The following is a 21,608-nucleotide window of genomic DNA, read 5'->3' as shown; positions in this document are numbered from 1 at the left end:
GACTTATTTCACTTAGCATAATACCCTCCAGGTCTATTCATGTGGCTGCAGATGACAAGACCTCATTCTCTTTTATGGCTGAGTGAAGTCCACTCCTTCTCCATCCATTCATCAGATCGACCCAATCCTGCGTTGTGTGCACAGCCTAGACCAGTGGTGGGCAAACTCATGAGCCAACAGAGCCAAATATCAACAGTACAACGACTGAAATTTCTTTTGAGAGCCAAATTTTTTAAACTTAAACTATATAGGTAGGTATATTGTTATTAACTTGGTTAGGGTGCTCCTAAGCTGGCCTTTGCTAAAAACGTCCTCAATCTGATTGAGGTACGTTCGCTGAGGTCGACCCCTTCCAACTCTCCCATCCACACTCGTCTTGTATACTTGTTTCGTCTATCTCCTTTCGTTCATCCTCTCTGTATGTCCAAACCATCTCAACATACCTTTCTCAATCCTCGACACTACATCTTCTTTCACTCCACAACGTTCCCTAAAATTAACTTAATAAACTTTACTTAAAGTTTTAAGTCAGCCCTGGCCGGCTTGGCTCAGTGGATAGAGCATCAGCCTGTGGATTGAAGGGTCCCAGGTTCGATTCCGGCCAAGGGCACATGCCTGGGTTGCAGGCTTGATCCACAGTGGGGGGCATGCAGGAGACAGCCAAACAATGATTCTCTCTCATCATTGATATTTCTATCTCTCTCCCTCTCCCTTCTTCTCTGAAATCAATAAAGAAATATATATATTTAAAGTTTTAAGTCAACTTCGCACTGTGCGGGCGCGCACGTGGTATTTTGTGGAAGAGCCACACTCAAGGGGCCAAAGAGCCACATGTGGCTCGCGAGCCGCGGTTTGCGGACCACTGGCCTAGACTGTTGCTTTCCTCGGCTCAGAATCCCGGCTCTGGACACCAAGGGCACGTCCTCCTCCCCAGTGATGGACACCTGGTTGCCATGGACACCCCACCGCCATCATAAACAACAACATCCTTGCCCCTTGGGGACAGCTTGAGTGTGACAACTCCTCCAGCCTCTTCGCCAAAAAGAGGTCATTCACCAGGCTCGGAAACACACAGCTACTCGATTTAACTAGGTTTCACCAAACTGCACGTTAGCGCCGCTGCTCATCAGAGAAATAAAACCGGCCCTGCTTCCCGATTCCTCCTGCCTCACACCCGGACCTGGGCCTTCGGAGAGCTCGGAAGGTGAGGAATTTGCAGCCTTGGTTTCCCCACCTGTGTTTTCCCTCCTTCCCGGCAACTCCTTCTTAGGGCACCGCGTGAGCAGCTGTCATCAATGGCTAACTGGAGAGAATTTCACTCGGGTGCGCGCGCCCCCTTGTGGTCTTATCACCGCGTTACACCTTGACTGATTCTTGCCACGCCCCCCACTCTCCCACAACAATTAACTGCGGGCGAATTCACATCTAAATTCAAATGACATTTATTGGACACCATCTGTATGCTAGCCCAGCGATGTCCAGCTGAAATATACATGCGAGCCCCCAGTGTAATTTCAAACTACCTGCTAGCCACGTTGAACAGGTAAAAAGAGCCCTGGCCGGGTAGAGCATTGGTTAGAGCGCCTTCCCCATACACCAAGGGAAGAGGGCTGTGATCCCCCGACAGGGCACGTACAGGAATTAACTAATGAATGCATAATGAGTGCAACAACAGAACCTGTGTTTCTCTCTCCCTTCCTCTTTCTCTAAAATCAATACATTTTTATTTTTAAAAAAATATATTTTATTGATATTTTTACAGAGAGGAAGGGAGAGAGATAGAGAGTTAGAAACATCAATCAGCTGCTTCCTGCGCACTCCCTACTGGGGTTGTGCCCGCAACCAAGGTACATGCCCTTGACCAGAATCGAACCTGGGACCCTTGAGTCCACAGGCCGACGCTCTATCCACTGAGCCAAACAGGTTAGGGCTAAAACCAACACATTTTTAAAAGTAAAAAGAAACAGGTGACACTAATTATCTATAATAATAAAAGCATAATATGCTAATTAGACCAGATGTCCTTCTGGATGTCCTTCCTTCCGGACAAAAGCCTCAGCGGGCCCAGACCGAGGCAGAGGCAGCAGAGGCCCCCGGCCTCAGAGGTGGGTGGGAGCCGGGGCCAAGGCCTTTACATGAATTTCATGCATCAGGCCTCTAGTCTATAATAATAAAAATGTAATACGCTAATCAGACCAGATGTCCTTCTGGACAACCTTCCGGACAAAGCCAGAGCTGTGAGGGAAGTCCAGGTCCCGGGTGCCAGAGGAAAGCCAGTGCCAGCAGCCAGGGGAAGGAAGGCCTACTCTTGCATGAATTTCGTGCATACAACCTCTAGTAATAACATATTTTACTAACTCGATATACCCAGAATATTATTATTTCGTGTACAACCAATATAAAAATTACTGAGCCATATTACTTTCTTTATACTAAGCCTTCAAAAATTCTCAGGACAGCACATGTCAATTTGGACTAAATTTTTATTAAAATTAAAAATCTGTTTAGATTTTATAACATTTGCAGTTGAAGTAGATCCACGTGCTCAAGTTGTTCCAAACATGTTTAAATGTTTCCCAATAACTGAATCAAGGATTTCTCTTTTTTAAAATCTAAGTTTAAGTGAATTATAGCTACAGAATTTTTAAAATCCCATTTCTCACACGGAATTTTAAGTGCTCAATGTGACCGTGGCTTACGTACTGGACAGCGCTAACACGGGTTTACACCAGTTCACCCGAGAATAAGGTCGGTATATTATTACCCCCATTTTACGAAACAGGAAACAGGCTCAGAAAGGGAAACTGCCTTTTTTCTATTTTTTTAATGTTTTATTTATTTTTACAGAGAGGAAGGGAGAGGGATAGGGAGTTAGAAACATCGATGAGAGAGAAACACTGATAAGCTGCCTCCCGCACACCTCCCACTGGGGATGTGCCCGCAACCAAGGTACATACATGCCCCTGACCGGAACCAAACCTGGGACCCTTGTGTCCGCGGGCCGACGCTCTGTCCACTGAGCCAAACTGATTATGGCGAAACTGCCCTTTTTCATTCACCAATTATTTATTGAATGCCCATCGCATGCCAGGTTCCTTCCTAGGGGTTGAGGACATAATGGTGAGCAAGATACTTGAAGTTCCTGGCCTCAAGGTGTTCGTTGGGTGATATGAAAGACCAAAACAATAAGAATTATAAATTGTATGAGTTAGAGTGAATGGCAAACTATGGCCCTCAAGCTAGGAATGGCCTTTATGTTTCTAAAGGGTTGAGAAAAGTCTAAATAATAATATTTTGCACCCTGGCTGGGATAGCTCAGTTGGTTGAAGCAACGTCCTGTACACCAAAGGGTCACGGGTGTGATTCCTGGTCAGAGCATCTCCCCAGGTTTCAAGTTTGATTCCGGCCCTGATGCTTATGGGAAGCAACTGATTGATGTTTCTCTCTCATATCACATCAATGTTTCTCTGCCCCTCCCTCTCTCTCTTTCCCTTCCCCTCTCTCTAAAAATCAATGAACATGTCCTCAGATGAGGGTTTAAAAAAAGAATATTGTGTGACATATTAATATTATATGAGATTCAGCCCTAGCCGGTTTGGCTCCGTGGATAGAGCATCAGCCTGTGGACTGAAGGGTCCTGGGTTCGATTCCCGGTCAGGGCACATGCCGGAGTTATGGGCTTGATCCCCAGGAGGGGTTGTGCAGGAGGCAGCTGATCCATGATTCTCTCTCATCATTGATGTTTCTAGCTCTCTCTCCCTCTCCCTTCCTCTCTGAAATCAATAAAAATATATTTTAAAAACATTATATGGCCGAAACCGGTTTGGCTCAGTGGATAGAGCGTCAGCCTGCGGACTGAAAGGTCCCAGGTTCGATTCCGGTCAAGGGCATGTACCTTGGTTGCGGGCACATCCCCAGTTGGAGATGTGCAGGAGGCGGCTGATCGATGTTTCTCTCTCATCGATGTTTCTAACTTTCTATCTCTCTCCCTTCCTCTCTGTAAAAAAAAATCAATAAAATATATTTAAAAAAAACACATTATATGAGATTCAGAATTCAGCGTCCTTCAGTAGTTTTATCAGCACACAGCCACATCCATTCATATCTGTATTGTCTGTGGCTGCTCTCCTGCCCCTCCCTTGGAGGTGGTGATATTGAAGCGAGAAAGTTAGAAGGTATTTGGCGAAATCTGAGTATGGTTCAATAGATCAAAGCAATTTTAAATATCCTGAGTGTAAATTTGACTGTTTTAGGGAGCCTAAATACCTCATGTGAGCGGGATCATGTAGATTTGTCTTTTCATGGCTGGATTCTTTCACGTAGCACAATGCCCTCAAGGTCCATTTGTTTTGTAGCATATCTCAGAATGTCCTCCTTTTTTAGAAATATATATATATATATATATATATTGATTTCAGAGAGGAAGGGAGAGGGAGAGAGAGATAGACACATCTATGATACGAGAGAATCATTGATCGGCTGCCTCCTGAACGCCCCCTACTGGGGATCGAGCCCGCAACCCGGGCATGTGCCCTTGACGGGAATCGAACCGGGACCCTTCAGTCCACAGGCTGACGCTCTATCCACTGAGCCAAACCGGCCAGGGCGGAACGTCCTCCTTTTTAAGACTGAATACTATCCCATTGCGTAGACATACCACACTTTGACCCCTCATTAGTCCATCGACACCCGGGCTCTCTCCAGCGCCCGGCACACAGTGGGTGCTTTACTGACGTTTCTTGGAACAAATGTATGTAAACGATGCGAGCAGAGACTGTTGGCCTCGGCCACCCATTGCAGTGCCTGGCACAGGGCCTGGCACAGAGTAGGTGCTCAGCAAACACCTGCCTGCAGGAGTGTCTCTTCCAGGGCCTCCCTGACCCCGCCCTCACCCAGGGGGCGGGGCCGGCTGGGGGGGTGCTCTCTGTGACGTCACACAGGCCCTGCCATGCCTCTGGCCGTGGCCCTCCTGCTGCTCGGGGGCCTGAGCGGCGGCTGGGGCTGCCTGCAGTGTGACCTCTCGGTGCAGGAGACCCTGCGCCAGCTGCGCCTCCGCCTCATTCCCAGCCGCTTCGGCCGGGAGCACCTGCGGGCCCGCGCGCAGGCCCTGCTGCTGGGTATGGAGGGGCCTTTCTTCAGGGACTACGCGGCGAACGTGTTTGTGGGGGAAATAGGTGCGTGTGGGGAGGGGAGGGGAGGGTGCCCCGCACCGTGGAGAGAGGGGCAGTGGGGTCCCAGCCAGGGGCTGGGGTGGGAGAGGCTTGGGGACCACGCCTCCAAGGGGGAGGGCGGGCCTATCCTGCAGGGAGATGGGGGGGGGGTCGCTTGGCTCTTGGAGGGACCCACTGGACTGCCCTCCCCTCCCTCCCCCAGAGACGGATCACCTGGACCTTGTGGCGATCTTTGCGAAGAACCAAATAAACAAGTTAAGGGTTGACTGTCTGAGAGGTAGGAACTAAGAGGGAGAGCCCTTACCCAGCCCCTTCTCCCTCCCTGGCCGCCTGTCCACCAGCTTCCTCTTGACTTAACAATACAAAGCAGCCCTAGCCGGTTTGGCTCAGTGGATAGAGCGTTGGCCTGCGGACTAAAGGGTTCCGGGTTCGATTCCGGTCAAGGGCAGGTGCCTTGGTTGCAGGCTCCTCCCAGGGCCCCAGGTACTGTCCCAGGGAGGCAACCAATGGATGTGTTTCTCTCATCGATGTTTCTCTCTCTTTCCCCCCCTCTCTTCCACGCTCCCTAAAAATCAATGGACAGCCCTAACCTAACCGGTTTGGCTCAGTGGATGGAGCATCGGCCTGCGGACTGAAAGGTCCCAGGTTCGATTCCGGTCAAGGGCATGTACCTTGGTTGCAGGTACATCCCCAGTGGGAGGTGTGCAGGAGGCAGCTGATCGATGTTTCTAACTCTTTTTCCCTCTCCCTTCTTCTCTGTAAAAAATCAATAAACTATATTAAAATTAAAAATAAATAAATAACTAAAAATCAATGGAAAAATATCCTCGGGTGACCTGGGTCTGTGCTTGGCAGATTCACAGAACCTCGAGGAGGCCAGGAAGGCTGCAGTGGAGAGAGGGGGAGGGAGAGGAGTGGAAGACGGTCTGAGAGGTAAGGGGGAGGGGATGGGTAGGCGCAGCAGCACCTTCTAGGCCAGTGATGGCGAACCTATGACACGCGTGTCAGGGGTGACACTCGAACTCATTTTTTTTGGTTGATTTTTCTTTGTTAAGTGGCATTTAAATATATAAAATAAATACCAAAAATATACATCTTTGTTTTACTATGGTTGCAAATATCAAAAAATTTCTATGAAAACATATTAAGAACAGTATGCCATATACGCCAGGTCCCTTGAAACATGTGCTGTGCAGATGTTTCTTCCCTGCAGCGACTGTGTCAAGCAGCAAGGATGGACCGGCTTCCGGCAGCTCACCTCATTAGCATAGAAAACAGGTTGGTCACCACGGTTTCTCATCAACCTTTTCAGTCTCCTTCTATTTACTCCAGTAACTCAGCCTTCATTTTAGCCACCCTTAATTACAGTATTTAGCTTTCCACATGCACTTCTAAGGATCTAACTTGGATGACGGATGGATGGATGGATGGATGGATGGATGGATGGAAGAATAAATGAGTAGATGGGTGGTAGATGGGTATTGGGTAAGTGGATGGTTGTTGGATGAATGGGGTAGAATGGAATGGATGGTTTTGAGATAAAAATTGAACTTTGGAAAATGGGAAGTGGAGCAGAATTGATTGGGATGTAAAACTAACAGTTATTAAAAATTTACTCCATTTTATTCATTTCATGCATAGTCTCACTGAATTTTCATGAAATGCTTTAAGGCGGGCATTATTATCCCCATTGTCTGAGTGAGAAACTGAGGTGTTTAGAATAGGGCAGCTCCTTCAAACACAGTTGACACCTGGACAATGTGGGGACTAGGGATGCTGAGCCCCTGCATAGTTGAGGACCCATAGATAACTTTTGACTCTCCCAAAATTTAACCACGACTACTAAAAGCCTACTATTGACCAAAAGCCTTACTGGAAACAGAAATTGTTGACTAACACATATCTTGTATGTTATATGTATCATATACTATATTCTTTCCATAAAGAATGCTAGAGTAAATAAAATGTCATTAAGAACATCATAAGGAAGATAAAATATATTTGCAATATTTATTGGGGGGAAAAAGCACATATGAGTGGACCCACACAGTTTAAAGCCATGATGTTTAAGGACCAACTGTATATACAATGTCAGAACGAGAATTCAAACTCAAGTGGACATGATCTCACTCAGATGTGGAATCTAATGAACAAAATAAACTATTGAACAAAATAGACCCACCGACATAGAAGCATGAAACAGACTGTTGAATCTCAGAGGGAAGGCAGGGGTGAGTGGGTGGGTGGGTAGGGGGAAATCAACCAAAGACCTTGTATGCACGTATGCATAACACACAGACACAGACAATAAGGTGGTGAAGGCCTGGGGCAGGAGGCAGGATCGGGCTAGAAGGGGACAGACGTAATATTTTCAACAATAGAGACTTAAACAAAAGACAAAAATTCAAGTGGGGTGTATTAGAAATCTGTGCTCCTTCAGTTGTGCTACTTGAAATGACTTCGTTTGGAGCATAGTGACTGAAAGATGCCTCAGTAACTGCTGGTGATGTCCAGGAAGTAGACACATAGTCACATTTAGTACTCAGGAGAAAAGGCCTTGTGTTATGCCCAGATTCCAAGATCCCCAAAGACCAGACTAGGAGCCAGCCAGTTCGATGCAAAAGCAGAAGGTCCTTTTACTGGGGGCTAGCCAACCCGACTCCGCCTCAGGCCAGCCCAGCGACCAGGAGCAGAGTGCCCCCGCGTGGGAAAAACAGGCTTTAATAGGGGGGTGGCGCAAGGGGATTGTGGGCCCTGCCGATTGGCCAGGTGTAAGCCGGGTCTTGTTACACAGGATGTGGTCATATCTATGGCACGCACTTCCCTTGATTGTCATTAGTTAGTTTAAAATCCCGGGCGTGGCCAGCAGAGGCCTGGGCTTCCGGGAAGAAGGCCGCACGTGGCCCCAACATGGAGGATACAGGCAAGATGGAGGGCATAGCCCTCGCCCTTTCACTTGGAGATTAGAATTTGGGAGTAATGGCATATGTATCAAATAGCAGGATCCATACAACATCCTGTTAGGTCGGAGAGAGCCCAGGATCGGACACATGCAGGCGTGTGATGAGATAATGGACTCCCCCTGGCATTTCTAACAGATCAGCATGCCAGACACAGATACCGGCTTCTCCCTGAATCAACACGACCCCCACACAGATACTGACTCCTTCCTGAATACCTGGCTGACCCCCTGCAGCGGAAACTTCCTCAGCTGAATACCTCAGCTCATGTCCCCACCACTCACCCAACCGCAGTATAAAAAAAAGCGCCCCCCACCCTGTTGGCGTAAATCCACGTGCTCTGTCTTTGGGGGTACGTGGGTCTCCCGGGGACGCAGAAATAAACCTTTTCCTTTTCTTTCTTTTTCTGATTCACTGGACTGTCTTTATTTCCTATGCCGCCTCCTGAGCCACCTAACCTAACACATCCAACATTCAAGAATCACATATAAAACCCATACCATATGTCAGGCATTCTTCTTCGAATCATTGAATGAGCTTAAAAAAACAAGAACAAACTGATAGCAGTTCAAAGACAAAGAATAAGGAGATAAAAAGTGGGAACACTGGCATTGAAGAAATGGCCGATGCCTGAGAATGCATGAAATGACTAAACGATCTTAGCACAACTATAAAACTCCTAGAAAATAACGTAGGAAAAAAACCTATCTAAACTCGAGTATGGTCATGATTTCTCAGATACAGCACCAAAGGCACTATATGTGAAAGAAACAATTAATGAGCTGGACTTCATGAAAAGCAAAACCTTTTGGAGTGCTGGAGTGCTGGGCTGGGGAGTCTGGGGAGGGCAGACTCCGACTCTGACCTTAAGGAGCCTTGTATAGGGTGGGGGAAGGGAGAGGACAGTTAAGAAACCGTTCTGTATTATGATGTGGTTGGTGTCAGGAAGAAAAGAAAACTTGTAAGGGTTGGAAGGTGGGGCAGGATGTTGATGCCACTTCAAACAGTGATCTGAAAGAGCTGCTTTGGGGAGGGACGTTCAAGGAGGCTGAGTGGAGAGGGGTAAGACAGTTGGCCATTTGGCTCTCTTGGCAATTCTAGGTGTCAGAGCAGAGTAGATGTGTAACGATTGTAATCCTCTTCTTCTCAAACTGCCCGCCCCCCCAAGACTCACGTCTCCAAAAACCAAGACTTTCAAGTGGTCCAAAGACCCTCTCGCAGCTGACTCCATTTTCTCAGAGCTCGACCCCCCTCCTGTCCGTCTCCTCCCTCCTTGTTATTTTTATTTATTTATTATTATCATTGTTATCATTAGTATTATTTTGTCTAGCGAAGGTGGAAATTTATTGAAGAACAAGTACAGACTCCCACGTGGGGAGGGGAAAGGGTCCCCCCTCCTTGTTTTTCTTGAACAGAGACTGGCTGGCTCCCACACATCCCTCAGGTCTCAAACTCCACCATACCTTTCCCTGGTGTGGGGAGAAATTTGAGCCCCCATCCCCACCCCCCGCAACTCGCCCTGCCCCTTTATAACCCTTCCTAGCTTTGTTTGGCTCCAGGTGACACAGGTCACCCAGGAAGGCACTCTCCTTTACATAGTTATCTTTTTTTAATGTAATTAAAAAATATATTTTATTGATTTTTTACAGAGAGGAAGAGAGAGGGATAGAGTTAGAAGCATCGATGAGAGAGAAACATCGATCAGCTGCTTCCTGCACACCCCCTCCTGGGGATGTGCCCGCAACCAAGGTCCATGCCCTTGACCGGAATCGAACCTGGGACGCTTCAGTCCGCAGGCGGACACTCTATCCACTGAGCCGAACCGGTTAGGGCTACATAGTTATCTTGTTGAGCGTCGTCTCCCTGATCCAGTAAACTCGGGGGGCCTGGGATTATTGTCTGTTGGGTTCACTGCAGTGTACCCAGTGCTTAGAACAGCACCTGGTGCACCTTAGGCACACTATAGAGGTTTGTGAAAGGGTGAGGAGGACTATGCCCTCCATCTTGCCCCAGGGTAAGGGCTACGCCCTCCATCTTACCTTGGCCATGTGCTCAGCAAGGCTTCTTCCGGGAAGCCCAAGCCTCTGCTAGCCACACCCAGGACTTCTCTAAACTAACCAATGACAATCAAGGGAAGTCACCATAGATATGACCACATCCTGTGTAACAAGACACCGACTGTCTAGGATCTCCAGCCAAGTTCTGTCCAGGTTCTCCAGCCCAGTTCTCCAGATTCTCCAGCCAGGTTCTGTGTTTTTTTTTTTTTTTTTTTTTTTTTTTTTTTTTTTGGTTCTGTGTTTTATTGTCTTGTTACATCTGTATTTATACCAGTTGATTTTAATCCTATCAATTTCTATTCCAAAGGTTAGGGCATTTCTAATCTCCATTCCAGGGAGTAAAGATTATGTAGCTTAAGCTGATTGTTCATAGCTAAAGTGATTAACTACCCACCTGGCACTAACTTAAGGGGTTTTATTCCCTCCCTAACTTCAGGGGAAAATCACGACCTGGGGAAACAACCTTTCTCAGAGAGGTGACTTTAGTTAAAATACGTAGCGCCAAGAAGGGGAGCAAACATATTAAGAACAGTATGCCATATATGCCAGGTCTCTTGAGACATATGCTGTGCAGATGTTTCTTCACTGCAGCAACTGTGTCAAGCAGCAAGGATGGACGGGCTTCCGGCAAATTTTTATTATGTAGTTACTAAAAGAGTCCAAGATACTGTTAGGGGCACGGTGAGAAACGTAGCCCCTACCATTTTCTCCCTCCTGGGTGTTTGTGGGGGTGCTGAGGCTCAGTTTCACCAGCCCTAAAACGAGATCTGCAGTCGCCATTCCTATGCTGGCCACGTGAGCTCGGGTGTAGTCCTTAAGCCAATCCCATGGGCGTGGCTGAGACTGAATTTGGCCTCCAGCCAGGACCCTGTGGCCCTTACTAATCCCATCAGGCCCCGCCCCCGGTGGGCGGAACCACGGCCGGGCCAGCACGTGTAAAAGTTCGCGGCCAGTCGCTGCAGTCACTCACTTGAGCATCTCAGCCCCAGCAGCGCACACACCTCGTGCGCCTTCCTCCCGCCAGCCTGCGGATCCTCCGCACCGCGACCCATGTCCCGCCGCAAGGCCGGCTGCATGCCCCGCCGAGTAGCCCCCGAGTCCGCCGCCCACACCGACGAGGAGACCGAGATGGGGGACCTGGTCATCGACGTGAAGCCCGAGCCACATCCGTGGCCCCTACAGGCCTCGGGGCTGCAGCGGGGTTCCCCAAAGGAAGTGCCCGCGCCCGGCCGCCTCGAGGGCGCACCCCGCTCCTGCCCTACCCTGGTGCCCGCTGTCGGTACCCTCCTCGCCCTCGGCTTGCAGAACCAGCCGGCGCCGTGGACTTCTCTGGTCCCTCATCCTCACGACCGCCAGCCCTGGACTGACAGACACCCAGATAAGTTGCTCTGCGGCCTCTGCCTGCAGACCTTCCCGCTGGAGGCCATCGCGGCTTTCAAGGACCACAAGCAGCAGGGCTGTCGGCCCCCTCGAGGCGCGAGCCCTGGCCCGGACTCAGAACTTGAGAACCCGAAGGTTTTGACTTGCGTCCGCTGTGGCCGAGAGTTCACCAAGGCCTGGGAACTGCTGCGCCATGCCCAGTGGGACCACGGACTGTCCATCTACCGGACGGAATGCGAGGCCCCAGAGACCCCGCTGCTGGGCCTGGCCGAGGTGGCTGCAGCCCTGCCAGCAGCGGTGGTGGGGCAGGAAGTGGAGGCCAAGGGCTCCCGGGCGCACAGCCTCCCCCGGCGGAGCCCCACCTGCCCTGTGTGCATGAAGACCCTCAGCTCCTTCAGCAACCTCAAGGTGCACATGCGCTCGCACACGGGCGAGCGGCCCTACGCCTGTGACCAGTGTCCTTACGCCTGTGCCCAGAGCAGCAAGCTCAACCGCCACAAGAAGACCCACCAGCGGCTGCAGCCTCAGAGCCCCGGCACGGCCAAGGCCAGGCAGGAACAGGCCTCAGCTGCCCCTCCGGAGACAGCTGCCCCGGCCAGGGCTCTCCTGTGCAGCCCTGAAGGGGCTGGAGCAGCCGACACAGCAGGCAGGCAGGAACCTGGGGCTCCAGGTGGTGGAGCTCAGGCTGGTCCTGCTGGGGACGGTTGCAGTGTCGCCATCAAGAAAGAGAGAATCAGCTCTGCCCAGATCCCAGAGAAGTTGCCTAAGAAGATTCCAAAGGCAGCGGGCAAGAGCCACGGGCCCGGGGGCAGCTGTGAGTTCTGCGGGAAACGTTTCACCCACAGCAGCAACCTGACTGTGCACCGGCGCTCACACACCGGGGAGCGGCCCTATACCTGCGAGCTCTGCCCCTATGCCTGCGCCCAGAGCAGCAAGCTGAACCGCCACCGCCGCGTGCACGGTCTGGGGCCCGGCAGGGCCCGCTTTGAGTGCCCCCACTGCCGCGTGCCCTTCGGGCTGCGGGCCACCCTGGACAAACACCTGCGGCAGAAGCACCCCCAAGGAGGCCAGGCCTGAGTGGCAGGAATGTCCTTTCCCCCTGCCGTCCCTAGTACCACTGCTCATGTATCTGTTGATCATGTCCTGCTGTGAATAAATCCTCCCTCCCTCCCTCCCTCCCTCTAGTTTGTAAAATATTTAAAAAAATAAAAAATTTAAAAAAATAAAAGCAAAACGTTTTTATCTGCCAAAGACACTGTCAAGAGAATTAAAAAAAAGCCCAGACTGAAAGACATAGCTGATAAAAGACTGTTATCTAAAACATACACAAAGCTCTTAAAACTCAACCAGAAGACAAACAATCCAATGAAAAAATCGGGGAACAGATCTGAACTGACATCTCATCAAGGAAAATATGCAAATGACAAATAAGCATACGAAAAGATGTTTGACATCATACGCCGTTAGAAAATAGCAGATTAAAACAATTATAAGATACACTATGCATCTATTACAGTGGCCCAAATCCAAAATAGTACCAACAGCAAATGCTGATGAGAACATGGAGCAACAGGAATTCTCATTTGTTGCTAGCGGAAGTGCAAATGGTACAGCCACTTGGGAAGACAGTTTAGTGGCTTATAAAACAACTCACACTTTCATTATATTATCAAGCAATTGCACTTCTTGGTGCTTTCCCAAAGGTCTTGAAAAGTTATGTTCACACAAAAATCATTCATGAATGTTTCCACAAGTCTTATTCATAATTGCCAAAACATGGAAGCAACCAAGGTGCCCTTCAGGATAAACAATGTGTGATACATCCAGACAATGGAGTATTATTCAGTGCTAAAAATAAATGGTCTATTAATCCATGAAAAGGCAAGAAGAAATCTTTTTATTTTTAATATACTTTATTGATTTTTTACAGAGAAGAAGGGAGAGGGACAGAGAGTCAGAAACATCGACGAGAGAGATCGATAGGCTGCCTCCTGCATGCCCCCCAGTGGGGATGTGCCCGCAACGAAGGCACACGCCCTTGACCGGAGTCGAACCCGGGACCCCCCCAGTCCGCAGGCCAACGCTCTATCCACTGAGCCAAACCGGTTCGGAGGCAAGAAGAAATCTTAACTACTTGTCATCATGTGAAAGAAACCAATTTGAAAATATACATACTTTACCATTTCAACTACATGACCCTAGAAAAGGCGAAACCGTGGAGACAGAAAAAAAGATGAAAGTTTGCCAATGGTTAGAGAGGAAGGAAAAATAAATAAGCAATGTAAAGGGGATTTTTAGGGCAGGAAAACCGGACTGTATGATACTATAATGATAGATACATGTCATTATACATTCGTCAAAACCCATAGAATACACCACACTAAGAGTGAATCCCAATGTAAACTATGGATTTGGGGGGGTGATGATGTGTCTTTGTAGGTTCATTGATTGTCACAAAGCTACCACTCCGGGGGAATATGCTGGCCCTGGGGGAGGCTGTGGATATTTGAGAGCAGAGGGTATGTGTGTAAAGTCTGTGTGTCTTCCTCTCAAATTTATTGTAAAACTAAAATGACTTTAACGAAATAAACTTTATTCTTTTAAAAAGCAAAAAAAAAAAAAAAAATTTTCTATATGTGACACGGCACCAGAGTTAAGTTAGGGTATTTCAAAATGCTGACAGGCCGAGCTCAAAAGGTTCGCCATCACTGTCTAGGCCAGTGATGGGGAACCTATGACACGCGTGTCAGAGGTGACACACGAACTCATTTTTTTGGTTGATTTTTCTTTGTTAAATGGCATTTAAATATATAAAATAAATATCAAAAATATCCGTCTTTGTTTTACTATGGTTGCAAAGATCAAAATATTTCTATATTTGACGGCACCAGAGTTAAGTTAGGGTTTTTCAAAATGCTGACAGGCCGAGCTCAAAAGGTTCGCCATCACTGGTCTAGGCCTCGGTCAGCGCTTTTGGCTTTTATTCTGGGCCACATGGGAGGGTTCTGAGCTGAAGCGTGATGCGAGCGAGCTGACTGAGGTTGCCCAGGATCCCTCTGGATGTGGAAACAGATTTTAGCAGGACAAGGGGGAAGGCAGGCTGGAGACCAGTGAGAAGATACAGTGAGTGATGGCCCCGGCAAGAGACGACGCTGGGGCCAGCAGGGGGGTAGCGGTGGAGGGGGTGAGAAGTGATGGGATTTCTGGATCTATCTTGAATATTGAACAAACAGGATTTGTTGACATGCACGTTGGCAAATTGCATGGGGGATGTGAGAAAAGGGGGTCAAAGATAGCACCAAGGATTTTAGCCTGAGCAAGTAGAATCTACTAAGATGACCAGGGGTTGGGTGCAGGTTTGGAGAATTTTAAAAAATATTTTTGTTGATTTTTGAAAGAGAGAGAGAGAGAGAGAAGCATTGGTGTGAGAGTGAAACATCAACCAGCTGCCTCCCACAAGCCCCTACCAGGGATTGAGCCCACAACCAGGTCACGTGCCTCAACCAGGAATGCAGCCAGCAACCCCTTGGTGCTCAGGACGATGCCCAACCAACTGAGCCACACTGGCCAGGGCTTGAGGAGAATATTGAGGTTAAGTTTTGAACTTATTGAGCTTAAGATGCCTATTTAGACGTCCAAGTGGAGATCCTGATTGGATAGTTGCATATACACATCTGGACTTCAGTGAGTGATCTAGGAGAGTGACATCAACTTAGGAGGCATCAGTGTCCAATGCAAATACAATGTCAGGCACAAATAGGTATCACATGTGTAATTTTTTATTTTCTGGTAACCACACTTTGGTTTTTTAAAATATATTTTCATTGATTTCAGAGAGGACGGGAGAGTGAGAGGAGATAGAAACATCAACGATGAGAGAGAATCATTGATCGGCTGCCTCCTGCACGATCCCTACTGGGGAATCTAGCCCGAAACCTGGGCATGTGCCCTTGACCGGAATTGAACCCAGGACCCTTGAATCCACAGGCCAACGCTCTATCCACTGAGCCAAACCGGCTGGGGCTCTAGTAGCCACAGTTTTAAAAAAGTAAGTTCTTATTGGTTTTTAAGAGAGAAAGGGCCGAAACCGGTTTGGCTCAGTGGATGGAGCGTCGGCCTGCGGACTGAAGGGTCCCAGGTTCGATTCCGGTCAAGGGCATGTACCTTGGTTGCGGGCACATCCCCAGCGGGAGATGTGCAGGAGGCAGCTGATCGATGTTTCTCTCCCATCGATGTTTCTAACTATCTATCTCTCTCCCTTTCTCTCTGTAAAAAATCAATAAAATATATTAAAAAAAAAAAAAAAAGAGAGAAAGGGAGAGGGATAGAGAAATGGAAACATCAATGAGAGAAAAACATCGATCAGCTGCCTCCTGCACGCCCCCTACTGGGGACTGAGCCCACAACCCAGGTATGTGCCCTGACCGGAAATCGAGCCAGGGACCTCCTGGTTCATGGGTTGATGCTCAACCACTAAGCCGCTCCAGACAGGCTCTAGTAGCCACGTTTTTTAAAAGCTAGACAGAGCAGATGAAATTAATTTTAATGTATTTTCTTTAACCCCATACCTAAAATACTGCCATTTGAACATGCCACCAATATAAAAATGATTTATTAATATTATACAATTATCTTTTTTCATACCATGTCTTTGAAACCTAACATCTATTTTAGATGACTCCCACATCTCAGTTCAGACTAATCCATTTTGAGTGCTCAATAGCCATGTATGGCTCCTGGCTGACATATTGAAGTGTGCAGGTCTAGGTAATCCTATATAATAAAAGGCTAATATGCAAATCGACCAAACTGGGGAACGACCGGTCACCATAATGTGCACTGACCACCAGGGGGCAGACACTCAACACAGGAGCTGCCCCCTGGTGGTCAGTGTGCTCCCACAGAGGGAGCACCACCAAGCCAGAAGCCGGGCTCACGGAAGCTAGATGCAGGACTTCCCAGGCCATGGGTTTGCCCAGTGGACCCCGAGGAAGACCTGGCCTTGGTACTCCTGGTGAATGAGAGAGAGTTTCCTCGTCCCTCCTGTTTGAAGCTGCCGATGGGATGCTGAATGCCTCCCACGGAGCTCGCTCTCTCCTCAGATGGGCCTCTGCTGGAAGAGCTGGTGACTCTTAGGAGGAAGGTGACCAAGAAACTCAAGACAGTGTTAAGGTCGTATGAACTGAAAGGTGCAGGATCCCTCTCCACCAAGTCCCCTCCTGGTTATCACACCATCCCCTTCTCTCATCTTTTCTCCCACACCCCTTCCTTCCCTCCCCTCCGACTCAGCCTTCCCTGCCCCTCGCTAATATTCCTTCCTCTTCTTCCCCAGATTCATGTCTCCCTCCCTCTCCTGGTTCCTTTCCTTGATCAGATTCTCAAATTGCTGTCCCAGCTTATCTCACCTCAGCTCTTTTCTCTTGCAGCCTGTGATCGGAAAATTTGCCGTGAGTCCTGGTAGATGTACTGTCTATCCCTCCCTTCTCTACCCATCTATGTCTCTTTGTCTCCCACAAATCAAGCCCCACTATCACACCTCCTCCATCTAGTACAGTGGTTCTCAACCTTCCTAATGCCGCGACCCTTTAATACAGCTCCTCGTGTTGTGGTGACCCCCATTTCATTGTTACAGATTGAACATCATTAAAGCATAGTGATTCATCACAAAAACAATATGTAATTAGATATGTGTTTTCCGATGGTCTTAGGCGACCCCTGTGAAAGGGTCGTTCGACCCCTCAAAGGGGTCGCGACCTATAGGTAGAGAACCGCTGATCTAGTGGGTCCAAAGTTCTAATGCTCATGGATATCTGATTTTTGAGGGCTTATGAAAGTTGCAACCTGCAAAAAAAAAAAAAAAAAGCACTTTGGGGGAATGTTAGACAGGATAGGAGAGCCTCTATGTCCTAGTAACATACCCCGAATGTCAGTGGTTTAACGAAAGAAAGGTTACGTTCTCTTTTACTCAAATTCCACCGAGAGTTGAGCAGTTCTTCCAAGTGCTGACTCAGGGATCCAGGCTGCACCGGGTTGTGCCTTCTCAGCAAGCTTCAAAAAACAGAGAAAGAATAGGGAATTCCGCAGGAACTTTGATAGCCAAGCCTGGGAATTGGCGCTGCATTCCTCTGCCCACTTTCTATTGGCCAGAACTCAGTCACATGTTTTCAACCTACTGCAAAGAATCCTGGGAAATGTAGTCTTCCCAGTGTGGCAGGAAGCTGAGGAGACAGATGATTGAGCATCCAGCCAGTCTATGCCACAGGTGGCTGCAAAATAGGAATAGAGATGTGAAAGCGTGCCTTTGTAGATGTTTAATTAAACATGTGTTTAATTTTAATTAGTTAAATGTCTGCAAACAGACCGTTGGGTTCACGGAACAGCTGCAACTTAATTGAACGCTTCCATCAACTTGGATATATTTTATAAATATATACAAATCATTTTGAAGGTGAATCGTCAGTGCATTTTGCTCAGCTTGCTTTGGTGCACATGGGACCCCCAAATTCATGAGAGCCAAGGGACTCCATATCCTCTTTCCCCTTCTGTCTTCCCACCCCGTGTCAATTGTCTCATAGCCGCCCTCATCCACTTCTCCCTTCCCCCTTGTCCAGACATGCTGAAAGAAGAGGTCTTGGACTGTGTTCATTGCCTGAAGACCAGTCCCACATGCATTAAAAAGAATAACTGTTTCGGTAAGCTCTTGTGGGCGGTGGGAGACACGGGAGACATCAGCCGGTCCCAGTGGATATGGGTTTTGAGGTCTCCCACGTGCAGCCTTGAATTCTGCCCTGAACCTGCTTACAGTGAGGCCCAGAGGTGCTTCCACGTTCTGAAGTTCATTTTCCCCTGCAGTTAGATGGGAAGATTCCTCTGTAACTTGACCATGCATCTAATAGCAGGATGGCAGGTGCAAAAAGATATTTTATTTTTTTTAAATACATTTTTATTGACTTCAGAGAGAAAGGAAGAGGGAGAGAGAGGTAGAAACATCAATGATGAGAGAGTCATTGATGGGCTGCCTCCTGCAAACCCCCCAGTGGGGATCGAGCCCGCAACCCAGGCATGCGCCCTGACCAGGAATTGAACCTGGGACCCTTCAGTCCGCAGGCGGACGCTCTATCCACTGAGCCAAACCCACTTAGGTCTGAGTTTTTATTCCGAATGAGAGATGAGCCATGGGAGGGCTCTGAGCAGAAGAGGGACGTGAGTGGACTTGGGGGTTAACGGGCGCCCCTGGCGGCCATGCGGGGAACTGCAGGGAGGAGAAGCCAGGATCCTGGGATGGGGAGGGTGCGGCTAGACCAGGTCAGGAGCCCAGGAGTAGGTTCAGATACTGGATATACTTTGAAGGTCGAGCCAAGAGTCTTTGCTGACAGAACGAGAAGGTGCGAGTGGGAGGTGCAGAATCGCACTCCCAAGGCCACCCTCAGAGCCGCCCGCTAAGATGCAGGCTTCCTTCTTCTCAGGGGATTGTCAGCATTTTGCATTCCCCTGTCATGTTCTTGGCAAAGGAGCAACCCAAGTCCCCCTCCCACCCTGGCCTCCATCCAATGAGATGCATTTAGCACTGGGGTCTTTGCTGGCTCTTCTGGGAGCGAGGGGGTGGGGAGGGGGCAGGGGTGAGTTCACACTGGGATCCCGAGCACCTTGAAAGGTGCCAGGGACACAGAGTTCGAGGAATGGATGAATGGAGGGTGAGGCCCCGGGAGAGGCCGAGGGCCAGGAGGTGGGAAGGAGGCCCAGGTTGCTGAGTGAGCAGTGGGTGCGATCAAGGTCAAGGCAGGGTGGCAACGGAGGTTCGGGCTGTCAGTCGACAGGCAGCCCCGCACGGCCCTGCGGTACGACAGAGCGAGCGGACACCCGCCGACACAGGCCCGGCTCGGCATCATCGTTTCTGTGTGTCTGGCCGTCTTTGTCTTTGGGGTCATCGTGGCTTCGTGAGTCATCCCTGCCCGCACCCCAAGCCCCCAAAGGCCCCACTGGGCCCCTCAAAGTGGCAACGCCCTCGTGGGTCACGGTGTCCTTTGGGAATCTCCCCGGTCACTTTCTCTCTCTATTTGTTTCTCTCTCTCTCTCTCTCTCCCTCTTTTTTCCTCTCTGCTTTCCTCTTTCTCTCTCGCTCTTCCCTCCCTCCACCTCTGAGCATTTCTCCCTGCCCGTCTGGTTGGCCCCCGTTCCGTCCCCTCTCCAGTCTCTCGTCCCCTCTCCAGTCTCTCGCTGTTCCTCACCCTCCTTTCTCGGACACCTCTGTTTCTTCACGCTCAATTTTATTTTATTTATTTTTTCTAAAATGTATTTTTATTGATTTCAGAGAGGAAGGGAGAGAGAGAGATAGAAACATCAATGATGAGAGAGAATCATGGATCTGCTGCCTCCTGCACGCCCCCTACTGGGGATCGAGCCCACAACCCGGACATGTGCCCTTGGCCAGAATCGAACCTGGGACCCTTCAGTCCACAGGCCAACGCTCTATCTACTGAGCCAAACCGGCTAGGCAGGGCCGTGCTCAATTTTAGACACTCCCAGTGCCTCCCTCTGGGGAGTGGGGGTGAGTGTTGAATCGGCACTGAGCACATGAATGTCCACTGTAATGCGAGCTCGCTCTGGTGTGTCCCCTTCTCTCCCTCCCTCTGTGAGACTCTCTCTGTCTCTGCCTCTTCCCCTGGGCTTTCTCCGCCCCTCCTCTGTCCCAGGCCCAAGCCTGTCTCCCCCCCCCTTGCCCCAGCCCCAGATTGAATCTGTGTCTCTGTTCCTCTCTGCCCGTCTCTGCAGGTCTCTCCTGGCTCCCGGTCTGTGTTTCAGACTCCCGCCCCGCGTGGCCCGCAGATCCCTCCCGGTCTGCCAGCCCCGCTCTGCTGCTTCAAATCTCTCTCTCTCTGCTGCCGCCTCCTTTCCTCTCCCATCTTCCCTCCTTTTCTACCGCCCTTCACCCAGCCCCACCCCCAGCCCCCACCTGTGAACCCCTCTCCCTGTCTTCACTGGTCTTCAACTCGTCTCCCCTCTCCCATCTCTGTCTTGAGTTCCGTTTCTGTCTCCCTCAGCCTCCTGCCCAGCTTCCGTCTCCCTCTCAGTCTCTCCCCGGCTCTCTCCCCACTGTCTCCTTGGGTATTCGTTTCCTGTCGCTGCTGTAACTAATGACCACATCCTGGGTGGCTTAAGGCAACAAAGGTATTCTCTTAGAACTCCGGTCAGAAGCCCCCAATCAAAGGGTTGGCAGGTGGGGGTGTCCCTTGTGGAGGTTCCCCCTGCCTCCTACCTTTGGTGGCTGCTGGCATCTTGGCTCTTGGCTTTCCTCCCATCTCTGCCTCGGCCTTCACTTGGCTGTTCCCTCTGCCTGGGTCTCAGATCTCCTTGTTGTTGTGTTGTGTTGTTTGTGTGTTTTCCTTTCTCTCTCTCATAAGAACACCAGCCTTTGAATGGAGGGCCCAGCCTACACCCAGAATGCTCTCATGTGACCTTAACGTAATTACATCTGCAAAGACCCTTATTTCCAAAAAGGTCAGATGCATGAACACGGGGGTGAGGGGGTGGGAAGGGTTAGGGCTTGGGCGTATCTTTTGGGGGGAACACAGTTCCACCTACGACACCTGCTTCTCTCTCTCCCTCATTTCTCTCTGTCTTCCCCTTCTCTGTGAGTCTCTCTCCCTGTGCCCGTGTCTCTCCCTGTCTCCCCATCTTCTTCCACTCTGTGTCCACATTTTACCCTCAGTCCCAGTCCCAACCTTTCGCTCCTCATGAGCCAACTGATTGGCCGAGCACCCTGCAAATCTGCCCAGAGACACAGATGTCATTGGCGAAGTCAAATAAGGCCGATGATTGGCAGGAAGATTTGGGGGAGGGCGGGGGAGCATCAGGTGACATAGAGGGGCCTGCAGTCCTCTTTCTAACCCCCACGCCTTTTCTTTCCGACCAGGGCCGTTACTTACAGACATAACCGGAAACTCCTGCTGCAGTAGGGGGGTGGCTAGGGGTTTGTACGGGGAAAAGAAAAGAAATTTAATAAAGTCTGTGACAGATTTCTCACTGGCTCCATCCGTTAC

At 49.5% G+C, this 21,608-nt stretch overlaps 1 protein-coding gene and 1 pseudogene across 1 annotated transcript; both read left to right on the top strand.

Moving 5' to 3' along the window:
* The first annotated feature begins 4,948 nt into the window (after window positions 1-4,948).
* On the top strand, window positions 4,949-21,524 carry IZUMO2 (IZUMO family member 2). The gene is made up of 7 exons (XM_070402291.1): window positions 4,949-5,174; window positions 5,374-5,448; window positions 16,671-16,757; window positions 16,995-17,015; window positions 18,180-18,260; window positions 19,379-19,505; window positions 21,482-21,524. The coding sequence occupies exons 1-7, from the start codon at window positions 4,949-4,951 to the stop codon at window positions 21,522-21,524; spliced, it is 660 nt and encodes a 219-aa protein (XP_070258392.1).
* Window positions 11,239-12,645, top strand: LOC139000143 (zinc finger protein 296 pseudogene; annotated as a pseudogene).
* Window positions 21,525-21,608: the final 84 nt, after the last annotated feature.

The sequence above is a fragment of the Myotis yumanensis genome, unplaced genomic scaffold (assembly GCF_028538775.1).
Source record: "Myotis yumanensis isolate MYYU_CA2020_CCGP unplaced genomic scaffold, mMyoYum1.0.hap1 SCAF_23, whole genome shotgun sequence".
Lineage (NCBI taxonomy): Eukaryota > Metazoa > Chordata > Mammalia > Chiroptera > Vespertilionidae > Myotis > Myotis yumanensis.
The sequence above is the reverse complement of the archived record's forward strand: the minus strand, read 5'-3'. Positions and strand labels throughout refer to the sequence as shown.

Excerpts from the sequence above, each read along its gene's own strand:
- IZUMO2 (XM_070402291.1), top strand. The coding sequence starts at position 4,949 with ATGCCTCTGGCCGTGGCCCTCCTGCTGCTCGGGGGCCTGAGCGGCGGC. Across the intron at positions 5,175-5,373 it reads CGTGTTTGTGGGGGAAATAG|AGACGGATCACCTGGACCTT; the intron begins GTGCGTGTGGGG and ends TCCCTCCCCCAG. Across the intron at positions 18,261-19,378 it reads TAAAAAGAATAACTGTTTCG|TCGACAGGCAGCCCCGCACG; the intron begins GTAAGCTCTTGT and ends TCGGGCTGTCAG.